Source organism: Schistocerca gregaria, chromosome X (genome assembly GCF_023897955.1).
Source record: "Schistocerca gregaria isolate iqSchGreg1 chromosome X, iqSchGreg1.2, whole genome shotgun sequence".
Lineage (NCBI taxonomy): Eukaryota > Metazoa > Arthropoda > Insecta > Orthoptera > Acrididae > Schistocerca > Schistocerca gregaria.
In genome coordinates, this window is record NC_064931.1 from 607,377,488 (window position 1) to 607,403,500 (window position 26,013).

At 38.1% G+C, this 26,013-nt stretch overlaps 1 protein-coding gene across 5 annotated transcripts in view; it reads left to right on the top strand.

Annotated features, from left to right (window-relative positions):
- Window positions 1–26,013, top strand: part of LOC126297480 (transcription initiation factor TFIID subunit 3) — a 310,461-nt gene that overhangs the window by 174,115 nt on the left and 110,333 nt on the right. For all 5 annotated transcript variants that reach the window (XR_007552531.1, XM_049988354.1, XM_049988355.1 and 2 more), the window contains one exon: window positions 14,925–15,034. Coding sequence is in view for 4 of the 5 variants with exons in the window: in XM_049988354.1 (XP_049844311.1) it covers window positions 14,925–15,034 (110 nt within the window). In the remaining variant the exon portion in view is untranslated. The remainder of the gene's footprint in view (window positions 1–14,924; window positions 15,035–26,013) is intronic.

Here is a 26,013-nt window from a genome sequence, read left to right on the forward strand (position 1 = left end):
TTTCTCAAAAGTTTTGGAAAATGATGTCAGCAGTGAAACAAGTTGGTAATTATTGACATCTCTCATATCATCTTCCTAAACGAAGGGTTGAACAATGGCATATTTCAATCTCTCTCGAAAAATGGCTTGAATTAGTGATGGATTACGTTTTTCAGATACGATTGTGGTTATTACATGGGTACAAATTTTTAGTACCCTATTGGAAACACCATGAGCTTTTATTTTTGAGAGACTGTGTAATTTTCATAATTTCAGGAGGAGGAGTTGGTGATACATTCATATGATTGAATTTTATGGAAGTTACATTTTCAACATACTGTTGTGATTTTTGCTCATGAACTATTTGCCTCTATGCTTTCTGCTATATTTAAGAAATGATTATTAAATGCATTTTCTACCTGTGACTCAGTTATAGTCCTCCCATTCAGTTCAGTAACACTTGTGTTGTTCTGTGGCTCGTTGTCCTCTCTCTTGCTTCGCTACATTCCATATTGCCTTAAGTCTGTTGTCAAAAGTACTGATTTCTGACATTATCTGCATGTTCTTTGATATTTTAGTAACCATTCTTAGTGCTTTTGAGTATTTTTTTGTTGTGTGCAACTACTGCAGGATGCCTACTTGTTCTTGTCAAAAGATACATTTTCGTTTTCGTTTCACAAGATACTTTAATGCCACTAGTGATCCATGGTTTTTTACCTGGCTGTTTCGTGTCTTTTTTACTAGCTTATGGGGAAAGCTACTTTCAAGTAATGATATTTATTTAACATGGAATAAATTAAATTTAATGTTAACATTTGGTTCATTATAAATTACATCCCATGTCATCTCCTGTAAAGTATTCTTAAAAACATTTGTCCTGGAATCATTAATTATTTAACTAATTTCCACTGAAAAGTGTCCATATCATAAGGTGGTATGTTATTTATCCTAACCAACTGTGCATCATGATCAGAGAGAGCATTTGTTACTGGGTAAACAATTATTTTCTTACTTTTAGCTTCACCAAAGGAATCGTTACCAATTAGGGTCCTACTGTCTTTATCCACCCATGTGGGAAAGTTAATTACCGAGACCAAATTGTAGGATCCAAACAAGGTTTCCAGATAGTTTTTCCTATCACAATGCTTTAAAGAAATCAACATTGAAGTCACCACAGATTATTAATTGCTTGCTGCTGTCTAACAGCACCGTGGAGAATACAGATTCCTCATAAATAGTTCAAAATTTCCCAGTGGGGATCTATATACAGTTGCAGTTAAAAGTGAACTGTTTTTCAGCATTAATTCACTAGCACACACTTCTGTGTGCTTATCACTACAAAAACTATTTGTCTCATTGTTTTTGAACTTGTGTTCTATCTTAATGTATGTAACAGCTCCTCCTTCCCCTCTGGTTTTTTTTGTCCCCCCCCCCCCCCCTGCACAAGTACGTTGCAACAATGTGTAGTCTTTTATTGTAATTTATCTAAGCCTTTGGTTATGGGGTACTCGGCCAGGCAAAATTTTCCAAACAGACAAGAAGCTCTTCTACCGTACTACTTAATCCCTCAATATTTTGATGAAATAAGCTAACGTTACTTTTCTTTGCATTATTAAGTATTTTGTGGGGCTCTTCTGTTATTTTCACGTCTTTCAAAACATGGTGCCCGAATCCTGATTCTAACCTAAAAATGGTGCCTCTCTGACACCAGTAACCTCAGGGATACTGTGTGTGATCGTGCCCCGCCCCCCTTTCCCCCCTTGTATATTATTTTCAAGAATCTCAGCCAAGCTATCTTTCCTTTTCCTACTCAAGTGTAGGCTATGTCTAGTATATCCCCACCTTCCAACTGTAGCAATATACAGTGCACTTGCACGATACTTCGTTTCATTCAGCAGCAGCCTGTTCAACTCAGTGTTCACAAGGCTCACAGCAGAATTTACCTAGGGTTGGTCATGGCACTGCAGTACCTCCACAAAACTCCTCTGTAGTCTCTTAAATCACGGATTGAGTCCTCTTTCACCGGGCAAACCATCCAATCCATGTGGAAAAAACATTGTTAATACAACTAAATGAGAAAAAGTCAAAAAATAGTTATTTTCACTCACCTCATTGAATGATACTGATAATCACTTTCCTATGATGTCATTCATTGTTACTGCCTTTCTTCTGACGTCAAACATAATGGTATCAACAATGCAGACATCTCTGTCACCCAAAATGACGTGCGAGAACTGTGGGATGCGTTCTACCAGTACCATGGCAAGAGCAGATTCAGGAAAGATCATTCAGTAATAATGTTCGTTCTTCTTTGTATTGCTAGACTCCATGCAAAGATTGTAGTCGGCAACGCAGTGGCATGTGTGGTCATCCGCACAGTGGGTTGCTACCACTTAAACAATTCCCTGCATTGTGCTTGGAACCACAGTAGTGCATGTGTACACTAAGCAGTGTAGTGCTGCCTCAGGAGAAGAATTGCGGCCAGTGAGATGACGTTACTCATGTGAGGAAGGCATCCATGACTGCCAGTAAGCTTACACAGTGGCAGCCATGAAGAGCAGGTCAGGTGCACAGATGACCTAGGCTGAACCCAGAACCTCGGAGTCACCCAGAGTGCTATACGAAGACACTCGAGAGGAGATCGTCACTCAGTCGCACCAGCTTGAAACCTGTTATGATTATTTCCGGTAGTGGGTTCTAGACCGTCGGATAGCTGATGACGCTGTTTGGCGTACTTGAAGCTGCTCGGTCCCACATTGAACTGACGACTAGCATGGTGACTGTCTCAGTATTAGTTACTGTCATCAGTCATGAAACTAGTAATAACACAAATACTGCTGAAGACTGAGTGACAAGTATTTGTAGTTGCTCTGGCTATGGAAATGCAATGTTGCACCACAGAATGTGGGAACCTAGCCCACCACAAGAGAGAGTGTGATATTGTAGTGTGTTGTGCCAGCAGCATTCTAGCACTCTGGAGCAGGATTTTGTAGGCAGTTTGGTTGCACAGCCCTTGTTGGGTTGTGAAGTCTGATCTGTGGTTGCTGCCACAACAGCAACTACATTATCATCGTTCAGTTACAGCATAAGATTACTGACTGTGTCTTCAGTTGTAGGTGAAACTTAAATCACACTCCCCAGTCTGCATTGTTGCCATATTGCATACTTATCAGAGATTTTCTTGGAAATTAGGGATCTTATGTCTTATGTTTTGAAAAACAGTAACTTTGTTTTACATCCAGAGATGTATTTCATGCTGGAGTGCTCGGGTGCCAATTTTGGGACACCTTGTTTCCTAAGTCACCTCAAAGGCCAGAGGAAGGCAGGTGCATGTCATATCCTGCAACAGGCTGTTCCAGCACTACCACATGCGGCATGGGCACTCAAAAGTGCTTTTCAGATTGCCCGCAAGAAGGTGCAGGTTGGGTTGGCTATCCACCAGATAGCCGTATAGCATGCGTTCTGCTTGCGTGTGTGACACGTATTCACCCCTGCCTGTGAGTGCTCTGCCTGGCAGTATGGTTGTGTAGGCTATGGCCTGGCTGCCTGATTGCCTACTTGTTGACTAAGTGTTATACAGGTGCTTGAGATGGAACAGCCTTTTCTATATGACCATGTCTAGTAATTCACTCCCTTCCTACATCAATATGAGACCAGGTATAGATAACATTATGTGCTACTTACTCACAGTTTGAAAATGTATGAAAAAAACACCATTTATATGTCTGTAAAGTTTCTAAATAAAATATAGTACTGAAAACACAACAGACACCAGAAGTACTAAACCAGACCAGAGAATCTCAAAAATAAATGCTGTTGTAGTCTAGAAGATTCTTTGTGCGATTATTATGTATCTGCACAAATTCCTTTATGTTTAAATATAAGAGCCTTTAATGTGAGAATAAAAAACAGATTGAATTTGATTCCAAATTCCAGAACCTGCCCATGATCATTGTTTCAGTCGTAACATCTGTAATAAGAAGAAGAAAAAAGAAAAAAAACACACACACACACACACACACACACACACACACACACACACACACACACACACACACAGAGAGAGAGAGAGAGAGAGAGAGAGAGAGAGAGAGAGAGAGAGAGAGAGAGTGTGTGTTGGTGTACATATATCATAAATAATTAAATCTTCTAGATGATTAAAAAGAAATCTGTTAAAGTTGTGGATTGTGTAAGAGACTTCGGAAACAAACAATACATGTCCAACATCTGAATGTTGCAAATGAGTAGTGTATAAATGATTTAAAAATTGGCACTGGGCGCATTTTTCCAATGACATCTGATGCAGGATCCAAAGGAGGGTGGCAGTGCAACCTGAGTAACTTGTGGTGTGATGCTGGTGATAACTGTTGTACAACTTCTAAAAATTATTCAGATGTTATAAATTTTTTATTTATTTTATTTAAACATCAAGCTCTGTAAGACCAAATTGAGGGGAAAATCTCCAAAGTCATAGAATGTGTCAGTACATGATATTACAACATAAAATTAATAACAAAAATAAAATGTTTATGAACATGATAAAAGTCAAGCCATAAGTTTAAGGAAACACAATCAACAACACAAGAATCAGCTTAATTTTTCAAGGAACTCCTTGAGAGAATAGGAGGAGTGACCCATGAGGCAACTCTTCAGTTTCGATTTGAAAGCGGGTGGATTACTGGTAAGATTTTTGAATTCTAGTCGTAACTTATTGAAAATGGATGCACCAGTATACTGCACACTTTTCTGCACAAGAGTTAAGGAAGTCTGATCCAAATGCAGTTTTGATTTCTGACGAGTATTAACTGAGTGAAATCTGCTTATTCCTGGGAATAAGCTATAATATTGTTAACAAGTAATGACAGTAAGAAATATATATTTTGAGAGGCCAATGCCATACTTGTGAATAGAGGTTGACAAGAGGTTCGTGAACTTAAACCACTTATTGCCCGAACTGCCTGTTTCTGAGCCAAAAATATCCTGAATGTCCGGACATGTGCTTTCGATGACAGTTTGATATCTACATCTACATCTACATTTATACTCCGAAAGCCACCCAACAGTGTGTGGCGGAGGGCACTTTACGTGCCGTCATTACCTTCCTTTCCTGTTCCAGTCGCGTATGGTTCGCAGGAAGAACGACTGTCTGAAAGCGTCCATGCGCGCTCTAATCTCTCTAATTTTACAATCAGGATCTCCTCGGGAGGTATAAGTAGGGAGAAGCAATATATTAGATACCTCATCCAGAAATGCACCCTCTCGAAACCTGGAGAGCAAGCTACACCATGATGCAGAGTGCCTCTCTTGCAGAGTCTGCCACTTGAGTTTGCTAAACATCTCCGTAACGCTATCACAGTTACCAAATAACCCTGTGACGAAACGCGCCGCTCTTCTTTGGATCTTCTCTATCTCCTCCATCAACCCGATCTGGTACGGATCCCACACTGATGAGCAACACTCAAGTATAGGTCGAACAAGTGTTGTGTAAGCCACCTCCATTGTTGATGGACTACATTTTCTAAGGACTCTCCCAATGAATCTCAACCTGGTACCCACCTTACCAACAATTAATTTTATATGATCATTCCACTTCAAATCGTTCCGCACGCATATTCCCAGATATTTTACAGAAGTAACTGCTACCAGTGTTTGTTCCGCTATCATATAATCATACAATAAAGGATCCTTCTTTCTATGTATTCGCAATACATTACATTTGTCTATGTTAAGGGTCATGTTGCCACTCTATGCACCAAGTGCCTATCCACTGCAGATCTTCCTGCATTTCGCTACAATTTTCTAATGCTGCAACTTCTCTGTATACTACAGCATCATCCGTGAAAAGCCGCATGGAACTTCCGACACTATCTACTAGGTCATTTATATATATTGTGAAAATCAATGGTCCCATAACACTCCCCTGTGGCATGCCAAAGGTTACTTTAATGTCTGTAGACGTCTCTCCATTGATAACAACATGCTGTGTTCTGTGTGCTAAAAACTCTTCAATCCAGCCACACAGCTGGTCTGATTTTCTGTAGGCTCTTACTTTGTTTATCTGGAATTATCTGAACACCTAGAAATTTGAGCTGTTCAGTTTCAATAATCATATGCGCATACTGTGAAATTAAAATGTCAGGATTTGTTGAATTGTGTGTTAGAAACTGTAAAAACTGGGTCTCACTGTGATTAGGCATTTGTTTGTTTTCTACAAGCCATGAACTTATGTCATGAACTGCATTATTTGAAACTGAGCCAATGTTCCACACTACATCCTTTGCTACCAGGCTAGTGTCATCAGCAAACAGAAACATTTTGGAGTTACCTGTAATGCTAGTGGACATATCATTTATATAAATAAGAAACAGGAGCGGCCCCAACACTGGCCCCTGGGGCACCCCACACTAGACAATACCACACGCAGACCCCACATCACAGCCATTCTAAACACTGTGAATAATGATCTTTTGCTGTCTGTTGTTAAAGTAAGAGGTGAACCAATTGTGAGCTACTCCCCATATTCTGTAATGCCCAACTTCTGGAGCAATATTTTGTGATCAACACAATCAAACGTCGTAGTTAAATCAAAAAATATCCCTAGTGTTCGAAACCTTTTGTTTAACCCATCCAATACTGACAGAGAAAAGAGAATATAACATTTGCAGTTATTAAGTGACTTCTAAAGCCAAACTGTACATTTGTTAGCAAAGGGTGTCATATAAAATGGTCAATTATCCTTACGTACAAAGCCTTTTCAATAACTTAAGCAAATGCTGATGGCATAGAAATAGGTCTCAAATTGTCTACATTATCCCTTTCTCCCTTTTTATAAAGTGGATTTACTACTGAATACTTTAATCACTTGTAAACTGACCATTTCTATGGGAAAAATTACAAATATGGCGAAATACAGCACAGTACTTTAATATTCTGCTAGGCACTCCATCATATCCATGAGAGTACTTAGTCTTCAGTGATTTAATTATTGATTCAATCTCACCCATGTCTGTATCACAGAGGAGTATTTCAGACATCAATTATGGAAAGGCATTTGCCGAGAGAGTTATGTGATTCCCTGTAGAAACTTAACTTTTGTTTAATTCACCAGCAATGCTCTGAAAATGGTTGTTAAATGCTGTACATATGTTTGATTTTTTAGTAACAGAAATATTTTTACTACGAACTGACTATATCGTCGACCTCGTGCTGCTGCTGACCAGAAGCTCCCTCCACAACTGACCATATGGTTTTATTTTATCTTGTGAATTGGCTATTCTATTTGCATACCACATGCTCTTTGCCTTCCTAATAACATTTTTAAGCACCTTACAGTACTGTTTGTAATGAGCTACTGTAGTGTAATTGTGACCTCTTGTAACATTTTGATATAATTCCTACTTTGTTCTACATGATATCCTTATCCCACTAGTCAGCCACTGAGCTGCCTACTACTGCTCGTACCCCATTTAGAACATTCTAATGGAAAGCAACTATCAAAGAGCATGAGAAATGTGTTAAGGAAAGCATTACATTTATCATCTTATGTTATCGGCACTATAAACAACCTGCCACTCTTGTTCCTTAACAAGGTTTAAAAAACTCTGTATTGCTGTTGGATTATCTTTCCTACATAGTTTGTAATTGTGTGTGACATTTGTTTGAGTACAAAAGCCTTTTAGAGTTAAAATTTATGCATCATGGTCTGAAAGGCCATTCACCCTTTTACTAACAAAATGCCCATCTGGTAATGAAGAATGAATAAAAATATTGAAACTTCCTGGAAGATTAAAACTGTGTGCCGGACCGAGTCTCGAACTCGGGACCTTTGCCTTTCGCGGGCAAGTGCTCTACCGACTGAGCTACCCAAGCTCGACTCACGCCCCGTCCTCACAGCTTCAATTCCGCCAGTACCTCGTCTCCTACCTTCCAAACTTCCCAGAAGCTCTCCTGTGAACCTTGCAGAACTAGCACTCCTGGAAGAAAGGATATTGCGGAGACATGGCTTAGCCACAGCCTTGGGGTTGTTTATAGAATGAAATTTTCACTCTACAGCGGAGTGTGCACTGGTATGAAACTTCCTGGCAGATTTGAGACTCGGTCTGGCACACAGTTTTAATCTGCCAGGAAGTTTCATATCAGCGCACACTCCGCTGTAGAGTGAAAATTTCATTCTAGAATAAAAATATTGTCTATGGCTGTGCTACTGTTCCCCTGCACCCTAGTTGGAAAAAACATAGTCTGCATCAGATCATGTGAATTTAGGAGATTACCAACATCCTTTTTCTTGCACCATCATATACAAAATTTATATTGAAGTCACCACATATAATTAATTTCTAGTACTTCCTATAAATTGAAACAAAAACCCTCTCTAGCTTGATCAGGAATGCTCTGAAACCAGAGTTCGGGGACCTATAAAGAACAACAGTTAGAAGTTTAGTTTCACTAAATTCAACTGCCCCTGCACAACTTTCAAATATCTGTTCAGTGCAATGCCATGATACATCTATGGAGTCAAATGGAATACTGTTTTTTTACGTATTGCTATTACTCTCTTCCTCATTTGTTTTCATTTTTAACAAAAGTGGAATATTCTTCAGTATGACATGATGCATTTTGCATCTATGTTGGTCTGTTTGCCGACTGACATTTACTCACCTGTGAGTGTTTCTTAGAATCATGACCTGTTCTGAAGTGATATAGAATGTGGTTTCATATGGAGAAGCTGTTTAAAAGACAGGCTACTCTATGTGTGTCAGGATGGTGCATAAATTATTATTTCCTATTGCAAAGATGGTTCTTTATCATAGGTCTAACTAAAACTACTGAATAAAACGTTCTTGTCTAAAATGTTTGTACCGTATTTCCATTGTAACAATACATAAACTTCTACCAAGTCCAACCTTACACACAGTTCTTGATTTAAAAACATGCACTTACTCGTAGATTGTACTGTCATGTTCACTCACATATCACATTCTCTCAGTAGTAGACAGCATAAGTAATTTCCAACGTTCTGTCTGAAGAACAGCAACTGTTAAGTCAGTAAATGGTTTGACAGTTCAACAGTAGTTGTCCTTTTCAGTTTGATGGACCAGTACTTTATAGTTCAGTAATATTCAGTAATCTGAAGTTTGGAATAATGACTGCATAGCATGCCACTCAGAATTTTTTTAGCCTGTTTGAAGAAAGTCACAAAATTCTTTGTTTATGCAAGATCTCTCTGCTTCTTAACAAAAGTAAATTTAAACATTTTTACCAGAACATCTAAACATAGTTCCACGCACTACTAGTAGTCCAGTCAGTGAAAGAAAATTAGGGGAAAAAATTATGGAGTTGCAAATGTTTCTACAATGGTTGGAGGTAGTGTCATGAACCACATTCTAAAAATCTTGACTGCTGAGATGTGAGTGTGAGAGTGGAGAAAAGGGAGCATTTATAGGTCACTTTTTTCTGTGTTTCTTGAATAACTTGGAAAACATCGCTTATAGCAAAAATATTTCCCAGTACAAAGTGAAACTACATTAAATTTCCTACAAAATATGTCCCATTCATTTTTTTTCTGTAAGGCTAATAGTTTTCCTATCACAGTAGATGGAAAAATCAGAGATTATTAAAAATAGTGTTTTAATTGCGTGAAATTAATGGTTATTGTTAAATGGTGTGGGTTAAGAACAAATATTAAATGTTTGTACCACGTATAAGTGCAGTAGAGCCATATTAAGGGATAAATTATGTTCTGGGTGTGTTACAAAATGGTGGGTTGAATGGGTGATTGAGGGTAGAGCACGAAGAAAGGTAGGTCGCTAGATTGTGGTGATGCAGTTCCCTCCTTCATAGTTCTGTAAACAGAAGATCAGGCAGGTGATTTTCACTCTAGTCACCCCAGTATGTCACAAGTAGCAGTTACAGGGTGTTTCACAATGTACAGTAAAACTTGGTTTATACATTTTTCAATGGACTACAGAAAAAAAGTATAAGTGTGAAATACCCGTATATGAAATATAGAACTATACTATCAAATTAATTGGTAAACACAAATTAAAAATCCAGTAAATAAAAAGTTACATTCTACAAAACGTTATTTAGGCTTCGCAGGTAGCATACTTAGAAAAGATATAAAGGAAAATATAAACCTCTACACAGAAGAGAATGTCATTTTATAAAAAAAAAGAGTCTGTAATTTTTTTATAGCTCTCACTTTTTATTCTGCTTCTTGTATTCATGTCATAAGCTACACAGTGCTTCACCTACCTCAAATATTTCTATCAATTTTGCTATATATGCGACGCACCATGTAAATTTCGGAGTCATATTGATAATCACTGTGTGTCAGAAGGCTCCAGCGATGCTAGCACTCCAAGCAGTTGATATCTCCATGCAGTAAACATAAGACGAACACTTCCTTTGATCAAATCTAAGGTGAGATGCTAGATTTGATCAAAGCAAATTTGACCAATGCCTCACTTTGGCGAAGTTCCCTATTACCCTATCAGATTTTATTATAGTCTAATATCGGCCATACCAGTTCACTTGCCGGCAATCAACTCTGAAACACTGTATCATAAATTGTGCACACTGTGGATATTTCACTGGGACACAGAGAAAAAAAGAAACACATAAGTGAGAAGAATGTATAAGAGAAAAATGTATAAATGAAGTTTTACTGTAATGCTAAATCTCCCCAGCGCCCCTTACGAATCAAAGATGAAGCGACGTGCAGACCTGCTTAGAGGTGTTTATTTTCCATGAAGTGCATTAACATGACATGAAATAACAGATATGAATTACCAATAACACTAACACAACAAACACACATGGACAGAATCCACGTAAATCTCTGTGCACTGTTCTACACAGCTAGAGGGGAAGTTGATTCTTAGTCATCCTAAATTGGAGCTGTAGTGTTCTTCTGCAAAGGCCAATTTCCCCCATCAGAAGCACTGCTTGCTTTTCATTTTACAGACTGACTATATGTCACCAGCATTTCATGTCCTGTTCTCTCTTGTAAGTAGACAAAAATAACTTTACTTGCCTGGTATTTTATTAATAGTGCTATTATATTTAGTTTATTAATTGAATAGTTATTTGCAGGTTTTAAGTGAGCTGTTACGTAAAAAATTTCAACAGTTGGAGCTATCAACTGTCTACTGAAGAGCCTGCCCCCAAGTGTAACATGCATTCAAAATTTACTCTACAATGTTGTTTACATTGTCTCCAGTATCAATGGCTTGAGTACTTTTCACAGCATGAGGCTTAATTATTAAATGCGTCACACCAACCTCAGCTCTCCAATATCATTAAGAGGTCCTGAGGCTCAGTTGGCTCCTTCTGCCACAAAGATTGTCAGAGAGGTGATACAGATGTTACAGAGTTTAAGATATTCCCTCATAAGTTAAGCAGTGCATTACAGTGGGTAACTGTTCTAGACTTGAACATGATCAGTCCCATTCCGTCAGACATATTCACACTCACGTTACAAGAGTTACTGTAGATTTGTGTTAAACATTTCCACCCAGTGCATACCACTCTGCAAGTGACAGCAATTCCTGAATGGAAGATGCTTATGAAATCTACCAGTAAAACAATTAGTGGTTAGTGAAATGCTCTAACTTTCTGGTCATTCGTTAATTCATGACCAAGTGACTACAGCACGTTATACAAATGTACAATACGCTTGCAACAATAGACAGCAGCAGATGTCATATATACCCATCCATTTCCCAATGACACACAAATTTAATACTTCTCTACCATTGTTTATAGAAGTGTATTTTGTATATCAGCTCACTTAACAACTGCAAATAAGCACTCACTTAATAAACTGAAATTAACTCCACTATATAAACATGAGCTCATTCAAGGTGATTGTTTGCTCACCTAAGTGAACTGGACTGGAAATGTTGTGGATATATAGTCTGCCTGTAAACTGAAAAGTGAGCAGCACTTGTGATGGGGGAAAGTGCCCTTCTCAGAAGATAGCTACAGCTGCCTTATGGGATGACTAAGAATCAATTTCTGTCTATCAATGTAGAATAATGAGCAGAATTTTAAGTAGTTCTCTGCATATTTGTTTCTTGCTTTAGTATTATTATTATTATCTCATACCTGTATTCCATGTATTGTTAACACTCTTTGTGGAAAGTAACCCCTGAGTGCATGTGCTCTCTGGGTCACCAGTGATTCCTGAGGCAAGCTGCAGCAGAGTTGGTGTAACTTTGTGAAACACCCTGTAGTTGCTTGTTGGGATGTAATAGGATAGGGAGAGTGGGACTCACCTGCTTGCTCTTCAGTTTTCAGATCTACTAAGGAAGGAAGTGCATGATCACAATCTGGTGACATGCCTTCCCTCATGTACTAAACCCCTCCCTCCACCCTGCTCTATCCTGTTATACCCCCAGCACACAATTTATCCTTAAATATGGCTCTACTGCAGTTAGATGTGGTACAGACATTTAATATTTGTTCTTATCCACTTCATTTCACAATACATGTTAATTTAATATCATTAAACACTATTTTTATTAATCTAGGGGTTTTTCAGCCCTTGCAAGTGGGAAATATTAGTCCTAAAGACAAAATGAATGGCACATATTTTGTAGGAAATTTAATGTAGTTTCATTTTGCACTGAGAAATATTTTTACTAGAAGCCGTAGTTTTCAGTTATTCAAGGAACACACAAAGAGGCCTTTAATACTCCCACCCCCCATGATCACACCCCACTGGTCAGTATTTTTAGTATGTTGTATGGCACTCCCTCCAACCACTGTACAAAAATTTGTGATTGCACAAATTTTTTCCTCTATTTTGGTCTTCGTTGATTGGACTATAGAGCTGAATTAATACTCCTTGAGAGAAGCATTTCCAATGTCCCTTTCCCCATAAGAACACGCAAATGTTCTCTTTTTTGATTAACTGGGACATAATGTGGTCATAACTTTTTGCTGACAGCATAATTTTCCTCTTCAAGCCATCCACAATTCCAAATTTACTTTAATCATTTTCCAAGCTTTGTATTTTCCAAAAATCAAATAAACAAGAACAATCCTGTATTTATTGGTTTTAAGGACAGCAGTAAAGATTTTGCTTCTAGGGTCCTTAAACTGGCTACGTTACATGAAACACATCCTCAGAAGGATTCAGAGGTGATCATCCACCCCCAGCAGAACTGCTGAGCTATGTCCCCACCCCCCACCATAAAACTACATTTCCAAAGAAGCATTTTTGAAGATTATTACTTTAGTGAACAATATTGATTATAATACTGCACACAACAAATTAAATGTATGATTATAGTTAATAAATTAAAAATTGTATAAACTTTCTAAGAAAATTGAAATTAAAACAAAATGTATATCTCACTTTTTATAGCAGCTACTGTATATCAGCTTTAAGTATAATGAATAATAAAGATTAAATTTTATTTGATCTTCATAAATTATAAGCAGTGCTTTTTATTTGAGAGAAAGCAGTAAAAAAAGGCTATAAATAGCAATTAGAGAAATATCCATTTCCAGAAGCTGTGTTCTATAATAATTTTACTTTACATTTCCATGCTTTGAGTGAAACAAACTCATTGCTTATGTCATAGAAGTCAATTTTAAATTGTGTTTCATTCTATAGACAGTTTAGATAACTTTCAGTAGTACTCAACCTTCAGTAGTTTGTTTATCATGTTTAGTTGTTCTGAAACTGTGTTCAGAAGATGCTCAGTCACTGGCATTTCCATAAATATCTCAAACTTATTCCGCTGTTCAGATAAGCAGGTCTTAACCCATCCATTATAAAAAGAAAGGTTTATTTGTATCATCACCCACCTACTGAATTTTAAGACCCCACAATATCACAACGAAGTAGTAACAAGAACTCCATTGTTGAGCATAAGCAAGTTATCTGAACCAACCGGTTGTGTGTTAGGTAATAATCATTTCTGACTGATGCTTCTTAAATTAAATGACTGTAGAAATGAATCTCCGACAACACGGCATGTTCACAGTTGCAGGCTGAGGGAAAGCCTTCTTCATGTAGGCAAATGATAGGATCACAAAGGCTAGTTCTCCTGGTTAATTCTGAAATCACCTTCCCACCCTCTATCCCCCAACACTATGCCCGGACAATTTTTGCATCCCTTAGTGTGACCACATCTTGCCACCCCCTCAGTAAGGCCTTGCACATCCTACCATACATGTCTCTCTCTGCTTGATTACACAGTATGTTTCACATGATCATTGTTCATAAATTGTAATGAATTTCAAAATTCATATGCTACATACATGATGCATTCAACCTGAATGCACTCTGACAGGGTAACAAATGAAAATAATGTCAAACGACTGAATAAGTAATTAGTATCTGAAAAGTGAAACATTACATAACTTCTATAGTTATGAGCAAAATACTGTCTAGTTATCTAGTCAGTAAGTCTTCATATAAAACGTTTACCAAAACATATTAAAATGTCAGAAGATTACCATTAATGAGAAATTACAGAATTGTTTTTAGGTAATTTTTCATATTTCCACAAACATTAAGTATGCAACTAAACTAGTAACATCATTTAAACACTGTTATTCTGAAAGGCTTTATAAAAAGTTTCACCTTGATATGAATTCCCATGTGGGTGTGTAATTTAAACAATCTGCTCAGTGAATGCACGCAACTCGATCTGCAACCAGCAAGTGAGCACAGAGATGACATATGACATCTTCTGTAGACCACTGAGCCACTTAATAACAGCAAGAACATTCTTTACAACTTCCTGATTATCAATACATATCACTACACCACAATATTGCTATATACTTATTAAGAAATAGAGCTTGGGTGGTGGTTTTTCAACATACATTTTACACACTGGATCGAAATCTCACTAGGTTACTATTTTTTTATTTCGTGTTATTTGTAGAATTGTGTATTTTTGCACTTACTAAATTTTTATTTACAGAGAGAGGAAAAATCAGAAAAACCAGAGAGTGCTGTGCCAAAAATTACATTTAAACTTGGGTCAGGATCTTCATGTCCTCCGTCACCTGATGAAAGTCAACACAGGAAGATGTAAGTAAGCAAGTCTTTAGTGATTTAATCATTTTCAACATTATTATTTGCAGGCGGCTCCAAAAACTTTATGTAAAATATGTTGTCCCTTTTTATTGTCCCTTTTATTTGGACCTTGTAGGTAAAATGCCATTTTCCCCATCACTTCTTCTCATACATTAAACTGCTATGAAGTATAATAGTATAATTACCAAAAGTTTGTTAGTTTAGGATTGTAACGTGGTCACATTGAAATATTTTGTGGGAGGATGAGACTGATTATCTCTTTTTATCCGTCCCATCTTCCTCCACCCCACTCCCCTTCCATCTTCCAACCACCTAGCCCCACCCTCAATACATGGTGTGCTTAAAAGATCCTGGACGGATGAAACAGAGACTTAGAAACAGGAAGCTCAAGGTCGACAGAAATGGAAGAACCTGCAGGGATCTTGTGTTGTTGTCCAACTCAAAGAGGCCACATCACCAAGTGATCAAATTGATTGATGGTGATGACGATGATGAAGGATCTGGCTTTACTTGTAACTGCCAGTACTACCTGTCAATGTGAATTTATCTCCGTAACTGTCTGAAATCTATCCTTATATGCCGTCTCCCTCTACAATCAATTAAAGGTCTTTTCTGTATCTGAGCAGTAGTGACAGGCTTGTTTCAAACAGTCCTGCACTCTTTATCAATGTTTTTTCTTGATATGCTACTTTTGGTAAATTATTCTCAACTGAAATTTAGACTCCCTTAATATTTATTTAATTCATCAGAAATACATGTTGTCCACTTTTTTCTCTATGCTCTACACTTGAATTTCAGGGTGTCAGTAATTCATCTGTGCAGACGTAAGTTACAACACTATTGGTCCACATTTCATTAATCAGTATTTTTGGCCAATTAATTTTGTCATTTTTGTATGACATTTCCTTCTCTCAGGGTGTGCTTCAAAGATGTTTTTTATGGTTAACTTTTTGAGATGTAGATGTTTTAATCACTCACACACTCTCTCTCTCTCTCTCTCTCTCTCTCTCTCTTTTTTTTTTTTTTTTTTTTTTTTTTTTTTTTTTTTTTTTTTTTAATCCATTTGAAAAGAAACTTGTTAGTTTTCTCAGCTGCAGAAAAGGTGTCTTTTATGGGATGCTGCGTTATCAGAATCCAATCCACTGTATATTTATGTACTTTAATGTGAAGATTGCATTTTTGTGTTTGAGTGTGTTAGATTTTAGTATAATACATTAGCTTTCTCTGATCCTCTATATACAACGATTCAACACTTACAGCTGGTTTTAGTTTGCGGTCATGTGGTTTTTCCATATTATTACTAGTCACCATTGAAGGTTATGTGTTTTTACTCTTATTTATTTATTTATTCATTTGTCATTTAATACAAGCCTTGGCCTATATGAAGGAAGCATCCTGGCATTTGCCTGAAATGATTTAGGGAAATCATAGAAAAGAAAACTCCATCCTCCCAACTATGATGTCAACGTCTTGACAACTGCACTCCCCTATTCCGTATTGTACAATGTTCTTTGAGTCGCACACAGTTTGTTCCAGATAAATTATAATATGGAACATAGTTTTACTCTTCATCGCTACACACACACACGAACCATAGTTTTGCCCTTCATTGCTGAATTGTACAATGTGCTTTGATTCACACACAGTTTGTTCCAGATAAATTATAATATGAAATATAGTTTTACTCTTCATCGCTACACGCACACACGAACCATAGTTTTGCCCTTCATTGCTGAACTATGAACATACTACTAAATCCCTTGCACTAACTTCAGTGTGCTCAGAAAACTGACTGCAGGCCTGTAAATGTGCAACTGTACTCCATGTACATCTTCATGTCCTCCCCCCCACCCCTTTTAGAAAAACCGAGTCAGCATCTCCTCATGATGAGTGAGGTGGTGAACTCAAGAGAATGAAAAGACATTACTATAATTTATTGTTGTTCTTGGCACATGATTTTCTTGTAACAGCATTAAATTGTAATCTTGTATTGTAAAATGTGACAGGGTGTTGTAGTTATCCCCTTTCATTATCAACCACTATTCTTAGCCCAATAAGTAATCCTTAATTGTGTAGTATGCATTACTAATAAAGTATGTTTTAGCTGAATTTTTAAATAGATGTGTTTATCATTCTTTTTCAACTTATTGGGCAATTTCTTAAACAAATTTACTCATTGGTAAAAAATATTGTTTTGAGTTTTTTATGTTTTTTTCTTTGGTAAATGTAAGTCTAAAATAGCTCTTGTTTCATGGTTATGTATTGAACTATTAGCAAAATACTTAGTAATGTTCTCCTTCATGTACACAACATACTCTCAGATGTACTCACTTTGTTCAGTAAGGAGACCCAGATTTTTAAACAGTTCTTTTCAATGACTCCAACTGCTACTTCTAGTATTACTTTTATGGTGCTTTCCTGCGGTTTAAAAATTGTGTCCATATCTGTGCCTTTTATCCCCGGAAAAGAATCCTATAGCTAAGACTTCAGTGTATGTAGGAATAGTATGTCACCACAAGACATTGGCTGTTACAAACTGGTGATTAGTATGTCACCACAAGACATTGGCTGTTACAAACTGGTGATAGAATCCTAAGAGCGTAACATGTTGAAGTAGTTCTTTTTTCCGATATCTTTGTGTGTTTAGTCAGTGTTAATCAACAATCAGTATTTATCCTTAAAAACTATGTCATTTACATGAATTTATCACCTATGCTTAATTCTGCAGAGTTGTTTTCCCTCTTTATACTGAAGTGAATACTGTTCGTTCTACACTCCTGGAAATGGAAAAAAGAACACATTGACACCGGTGTGTCAGACCCACCATACTTGCTCCGGACACTGCGAGAGGGCTGTACAAGCAATGATCACACGCACGGCACAGTGGACACACCAGGAACTGCGGTGTTGGCCGTCGAATGGCGCTAGCTGCGCAGCATTTGTGCACCGCCGCCGTCAGTGTCAGCCAGTTTGCCGTGGCATACGGAGCTCCATCGCAGTCTTTAACACTGGTAGAATGCCGCGACAGCGTGGACGTGAACCGTATGTGCAGTTGACGGACTTTGAGCGAGGGCGTATAGTGGGCATGCGGGAGGCCGGGTGGACATACCGCCGAATTGCTCAACACGTGGGGCGTGAGGTCTCCACAGTACATCGATGTTGTTGCCAGTGGTCGGCGGAAGGTGCACGTGCCCGTCGACCTGGGACCGGACCGCAGCGACGCACGGATGCACGCCAAGACCGTAGGATCCTACGCAGTGCCGTAGGGGACCGCACTGCCACTTCCCAGCAAATTACGGACACTGTTGCTCCTGGGGTATCGGCGAGGACCATTCACAACCGTCTCCATGAAGCAGGGCTACGGTCCCGTACACCATTAGGCCGTCTTCCGCTCACGCCCCAACATCGTGCAGCCCGCCTCCAGTGGTGTCGCGACAGGCGTGAATGGAGGGACGAATGGAGATGTGTCGTCTTCAGCGATGAGAGTCACTTCTGCCTTGGTGCCAATGATGGTCGTATGCGTGTTTGGCGCCGTGCAGGTTAGCGCCACAATCAGGACTGCATACGACCAAGGCACACAGGGCCAACACCCGGCATCATGGTGTGGGGAGCGATCTCCTACACTGGCCGTACACCTCTGGTGATTGTCGAGGGGACACTGAATAGTGCACGGTACATCCAAACTGTCATCGAACCCATCATTCTACCATTCCTAGACCGGCAAGGGAACTTGCTGTTCCAACAAGACAATGCACGTCAGCATGTATCCCTTGCCACCCAACGTACTCTAGAAGGTGTAAGTCAACTACCTTGGCCAGCAAGATCTCCGGATCTGTCCCCCATTGAGCATGTTTGGGACTGGATGAAGTGTCGTTTCACGCGGTCTGCACGTCCAGCACGAACGCTGGTCCAACTGAGGCGCCAGGTGGAAATGGCATGGCAAGCCGTTCCACAGGACTACATCCAGCATCTCTACGATCGTCTCCATGGGAGAATAGCCTGCATTGCTGCGAAAGGTGGATATACACTGTACTAGTGCCGACATTGTGCATGCTCTGTTGCCTGTGTCTATGTGCCTGTGGTTCTGTCAGTGTGACCATGTGATGTATCTGACCCCAGGAATGTGTCAATAAAGTTTCCCCTTCCTGGGACAATGAATTCACGGTGTTCTTATTTCAGTTTCCAGGAGTGTACTTTATGTCCAATTGTAAACAGCCTTGAGGGTTTCTTGTGCCCTGTCAATTAGGAATTCTGGTGTTTTATCAACAATTATGATATTGCTGTCATCAGCGCAGAGAAATTTTTCTCCATGTCATACACAGCTTGGAAAATCTTTGATATGCATATTAAGAACAGAATTGGGTCCAATACGCTACCCTGAGGCACACCTATGTTTATGTGTTTCTTGTGTGAACTCTGCTACGCAAAAAAAAAAAAAAAAAAAAAAAGACCACCTTCGTTAGATGTGTGAATTCTCTCTACCATTTGCACCGTGATCTTCAGGTAAGGCTGCAACCACTCATTTGTTATTCCTCTTACATGTAGTGCTTCTAGCTTGTTCAGTAGTATTTTATGGAAAACTGTGCCAAAAGCTTTGGACAATAGGAAGAATATGCCTGTAATACAGTCAAGAGCTTCACGTACCACTTTTTTTGTGAACTCTGTTGTGGCTGATATTGTACTTCTCCCACTTTGCACTTTGGTAGAAAAACTGTGTTTCATGAAAATGGTTTTATTTATTCATGTAACTCATTAGCCTCTCTTTAATGACTGATTCAGTTATTTTTTAAATACAGACAGTATTGAAACTGTCTCAGGGTTTTCAATACTCCCTGCATTACCTTTCTGTGGTAAGAGCATGACTTGTACATATTTTAGGTACTCTGGAAAAGAACCTGAACTTAAGGACTTGTTTATTATTTTTGTTAATAATTTTTGTGTGCTATCTGTGCAGCTCTCCAGAACAGGTACTGGAACCTTGTCCATGCCTATTAACTTATTATTTTTTAATTCTGTATTGTCTTTCTGACTTGAAGTTCTGTTGTGGAAGCAACATTCTGCTTGCAGTGTAATTCATTGTGGGTGCTACATGTGCTTTAGGCTGCAACTTCTTTGCAATACCAGAAAAAAATAGTCATTTACAAAATTTGCCAATTCCTGTCAATTCTCTATTGTTCTACCCAATGTTATTGTACTTGTGTCTGCCTGTTCGATTTTCATGTTTTGTGATGTTCCATACTACTTTGCTTTTATTTTCTGCATTATATATTATTTTGTCACTGGATAAGTTTTTTTTGCAACAGGCAGTACCCTACTGCATATTTTTTGAATTACTGTGATAGTAACAGCATCTACATTGTTTCCCATACACACTTCATCAGCTTCATTTAACAGAGAATTTTCTGTTACACTTATGTTTTGAGTATTGCCCACTCTCTTTCATAGAATAAATGTTAGGACTTATCATTATGGTCACTGCTGTGACTGTAACACATTAGTCACTGTGAATGAATTTATTTAACTCAGAAAAACACTGCATTTTCACACTCTTTGAAACAGTTACACGATATGCAGAAACAAGTGCTGTTGATGGTGAGAACTAACTAAAATAACTGAAAATTAAAGTTCACAGGTCAATAGTGCAAGTAATCTTTTGTTCCTCATGAATAGAAAGCAGAATTAACCTCTTCCTTTTCTTGTATGTAAGTGAAATGCAATTACATCCACAATTCACATTTGTGGACATGACACACAAGTTACAGCAATAAGATATTTGTGTTTTATTATGTTACACAATGCTTTTAATCCCCTGTGCATTCATAATCTGGTGTACTTCATTTCTTACGTAAGTTCTCTATCTCTCAAGTAATGGAGACTGTGGAAATTTACTTTCTAGAGAAGTAGTGAAGAACATTCCTTGACTTTATTTTGGAATGTAATGTTGACAACTGCACTTCATTTCAACCCATGACTTCACTCAAAGCTCTTTGTTTACATCTGCATTTGAAAGAACAAGAAATCTTTTGTAAAAATCTAATTACACCTGACAAAGAACTCATGTGGGCCAAAGTACAATGTGTAACATAAAAAAAAAAACAAATATTTGTAACTGAAGGCATTGATTATTATACATCCTGTTTATTTATTGATTTAACAAAAAGTCTGATAGGTTAGCTAGTCATTAACTTCAGGAGATGCAACTTCAAGTTGAATCAATGGAAGCCATAAATAAATAAAAACAGCATCTTCCAACCTTAGGTTCCTTCTTCGTAGGGAGAAAAGAGGAACAAAATTGAGAGTGGTCCTAAGAAAAGGGAGGTGAGCAAGTAACCCAGAATGCAAGTTAAGAGGGATCCACGAGGTGAATGTAACAGCAGAGACAAATATGAAGAAAATTGAATTAGACTCTTCATTATTGGGTGGGGTGGCGATGGGGGGGGGGGGGGGGGGGGAGGAGAAGAGATGGGGAAACTCATAATGGCAGATAAGTAAGTATTGTTACCAGCCTGAGCACAGTGAAGGGATAGAAGAACAAAAAAGACAGATATAGAACAAGAAAAAGAACTAAAAGATAAAAAGTAATAAAGTAGAATAAAATGAAAAATGTAGTATAACAGGTTAATAAATTGTAATTGGAGAATAAGGAGAAAAGAAGGAAGAAAAAATACAAGAGGGGGGGAGGGGAACCTGTGTAAGACTGATTTAAGGAGGGTGGAAGGATATTGCAGTGCATCACAGGGGAGTGAAATGTAATAATTTGTTTGACACTAACAAAGGTTTTGATGTGAGCCTCATCACATGAAGGTCAGTATATAGACATGTAGCTTAGGATTTTGATGTGGAATAAGTAGATTTAAGGTGGGAATGCCTGTTGCATATAATGGATAAAAAGTTGGTGTAGGCCAGTTACATCATGTCCCCGTAGCTGTCACCATCATTTACTTTTAAATTTGTCTGTAAGAAGGAAGAAGTTATGGGTAATAATGACATCAGTTTCAGTTTCCTGATAGTGTGACAAAGAACAATGGCATTGGAAGACTTTAAGGTAGGTGTTGGGAGAACTAAGAAAGGTACTGATGAAGTTTTTTATCGCCTCAGAAAATAGAGTTACATAATTAATTCTTCATTTTTTGCAGGTACATGTCTTCAGTTGTGGCACACATTGAAATCTCTGCACCACAGTACCTTTGCACACCGCTAGAGGCTAACAAATAGTAAAAGCAATAAAATATAATAATAATTTGTTTACATTAATGCTTAGTACATTGCTTTAGCATAACATACAAGAATTATGATTAACATGATATAAAATCGTAGTTTGCACTCATCATTATCGATATTTTACATAACACTACAGATTGTGAACAGAAATCTGCAGTCTATGGCTATGTGAGCATGTAATAAAGAGGAATGCTGTTTTTTTCGATTGTTTCAAACTACATTCAGGACAGTTAGTCATCCTACTATGTTTTTCTTAGTAGAGGTTCTTTCCCTATCTGCCTTGCTTTACTCGATGTTCTGTGGTTTGGTTATGCTACCTGTGAACTCAGTTTTCCTGTTGACAAAAGATATGGCCAGTCTTCTGTGAATGGGTGCCCTTACCTGGCTAGAATTTTGCTCAGCCTGTCAGCCCACAAGCCCATTCATGTGGGCTAGTCCTCAAATGGAGCAACTAAAAAGCATTCTGTGAAATTTTCTAGAATTTCTAGTCGTTTGTTGACTTTTTAGCTACTTTATTTTTCAAAAATTACCTACAAAACTTTGGAAATTGATATCTACATCTCTATATATAACCTCTGGCCCTTATGCAAGCAGTTATTGAGCTTGGAATTGATAGACAGAGTTTTTGGATGTCCTCCTGAGGGATATCCTGCCAAATTCAGTCTAATTGACATGTAAGAATGTCAAAATCTCAAGCTTGTTGGATGACTACCAATAATACTCCAAATATTATCAGTTGAGAAGAGATACATCAACCTTGCTGGCCAACGTAGGATTTGGCAAGCATGATGACAAGCAGCAGAAATTCTTGCCTTGTGCAATGGACATTATCTAACTGAAATGTAGGCCCAAGATGGCTTACCACGAGGGACAATAAAACAGGGTGTAGAATGCCACTGTGCTGTATCCCATTTGCTGTCAGGGTCATCTCCAGACATGTCTTTGACCTGGAATCTCATTGATTGGAATAGGATTGTCTTCGGTAATGAATCCTGCTTCAGGTTCAGCCCCAATGACCAGTGAAGACAAATCTGGAAATGCTCTGGACAGCTGAGAGGTACCAACCTGACTGTCACCCTCTATATTGCCTGACAACCAGGAATGACTATCTGAGGTGCCATTTCTTTTCATAGCAAGACGCCTTTGGTTGTCATCCGCAGCACCATTGCAGCACAACAATATTCTATTGCAAGCCACCCTGGTATTATATTTCAGCAAGATAATATCTGCCTGCACACAGCAAGAGTTTCTACTGCTTGCCTTTGTGCTTGACAAACCCCCCATTGGCCAGCAAGGTCACTGGATCTCTCCTCAATTGAGAACTTTTGGAGCATTATGGGCAGGACCCTCTGACTTACTTGGGACCTTGACTATCTAAAGTGCCAATTTGGCAGAATTTGAATTGATATCCCTCAGGACAACATGCAACAACTTTATGAGGACCAACACATAATTGACTTGCTCAATTTGTGAAGCTGCATTATTGACTTGCTCAATTTGTGAAGCTCTTTCTCTTGAATAAGTCATAAATTTTTTTGTAATCATTTGTTTGTCTGTACATGTGTACAGTACATCTACCAATTTCTACCCCATTCAACTAATTGGTTTATGGTGCAAGTGTATATATAAATTAAGATCGCTTCCTTATGTCTATCTCTATGTGCAGGCTAATCTCAGGAATTGCTATAAGGATTTTGATCTCTTTTTCGTTAGTAGAAACACTGATTCATGTGGAAGGTTTGTGTATGTAATTTATAAATATATTATAGAAATTGTTTGAAATACAATGAATTAAACTTACGTTATAGAAACAATTCCTATGCCACCTAACCAACAGTCATCATAACTAGAGACTGCAGCAGTGCCTTGAGACAGTAAAAAGTGTGACCATATGCGCATCTGGTGTGATGGTGAAGCTGTAGAGCATTTGAATGGAAACAAAAAGGTTGTAGGATCAAGGCAGGGTAATTTTTTTCACTCTGCTCCTTAATCTAGCATTCATCACTAAATGATGTGGAAGGTCATAGAAACAAAATATGGCTCATATTTCACAGTACACTGCAGCTCCCCTTTCCGCAGGTGTTGCTTAACATCGAAGCAATTCAGATGTGGGCGGCTAGATTTGTTATCAGTAGATTCAAACAACACATAAGTGTTACATAGATGCCTCACTAGCTCAAGTGGGAATCACTGGAGGGAAGGCAATATTCTTTTCAAGAAATACTATTGAGGAAATTTAAAGAACCGGCATTTGAAGCTGACTGCTGAACGATTCTTCTACCGCCAATGTATATTGCATGTAAGAACCACAAAGATAAGATACGAGAAATTAGGGCTCATATGGAGGCATACGGACAGTTGTTTTTTCCTCAGAATATTTGCAAGTGGAACAGGAGGGGAAATGACAAGTAGTGAGACAGTTGCACTGATTGAATCCAAATTTATGATAATGCAGTGCTTGAACGGAAATGAAAGTCATTGAAGTGGGAGCTCCAGATGGCTAAGTGTTTAGAAAAACAAGCATTTTTGGCATGGATTGGTCTTTTATGATAGCATAGTTCAGTGGCAGTGGTTGGTGCAGTGGAAAGAGTGTAGAATAATAATATAAGGACCATGGGGTTGAGTCCCTATGCAGAAACTTGTTTTTGAATTTCTTTATTTTCATTTTAGTATTACTTACACTGCAAATAAACCAGAATAATGCTCGATATATTGCATTTATTATCATCTTCATAAAATGCATGAAAAGGAGAAACAAAAGAAAATTGGGATTGCAAATAATTTCCAAGAAAGAATTGTACTAACAGCATCCACAAGGATCCAGCAAATAAGTTTACAAGAGGGTACTGTAATTAAAGTGTATAGGACTCACATTAGTCTCATTTTCACCTCTGAGTGGCCCTCAGCAGTTGTATGCAAACAAGTCCCCCTGTTTTAACATGTAAATCATCAACTGTAAAATAATAAAACAATCATTTTTTGTATACAAATTTCTCACACGCATATTACAATCTCTTCCAGCAAATTTATTTGCAATCCCACATTTTCCTTTGCCTTTCCTTTTCATACCTGTTAATTTAATAAATGCAATATACTGAGTGTTACTTTGTTTATTTTCAGTTTAAATAATGTAAAAATTGAAAACAAAAAATGTTGTTTCCACATACGGACTCCAACCCATTGCCCTCGTATTATGTCTCTACTCGATCTGGTGCGCCAAGTGCTGCATTAAAAGTATGCTAATATAAATGGCTCATGTCTCGTCCAATTTGTGCTATAAATGCTTTTTTTCCTTAAATGCTTGGCCATCTGGAGCTCTCACTTCTGTCACTTTTATTCCTGGTCAAGCCCTGTATAACTGTAAATTTAGGCAAAGTCGGTGATGATGAGTAGGCCTGGTCTCCTTATAAGTGCCATTCACTTGATTGCAACCACTTCAGAACAGTTGCATAGTGATAAAAAACATAGTCCGAAACCTGTGGTTTTCAATTATGTGTGCATAAAATAAAACATGACATGGGACACAGCTGAACTTCATTCCTGCATTTATTTAGTTTTGCAGCAACACAGCAGATGACTCAGCTTTCAGCTTTGTGTTTCCTTGAGTCAAACATACGTGCAAACATGATTCTCTGCTTGATGGGGCGAAAGATATTATTTGTTTGGGCACTTTCAAAATATACAGAAGGCTGGTAAATGAATCTCCACTGCCAAGAAAGAGATTTAGGCCATTGAAAGATAATAAAGACGTG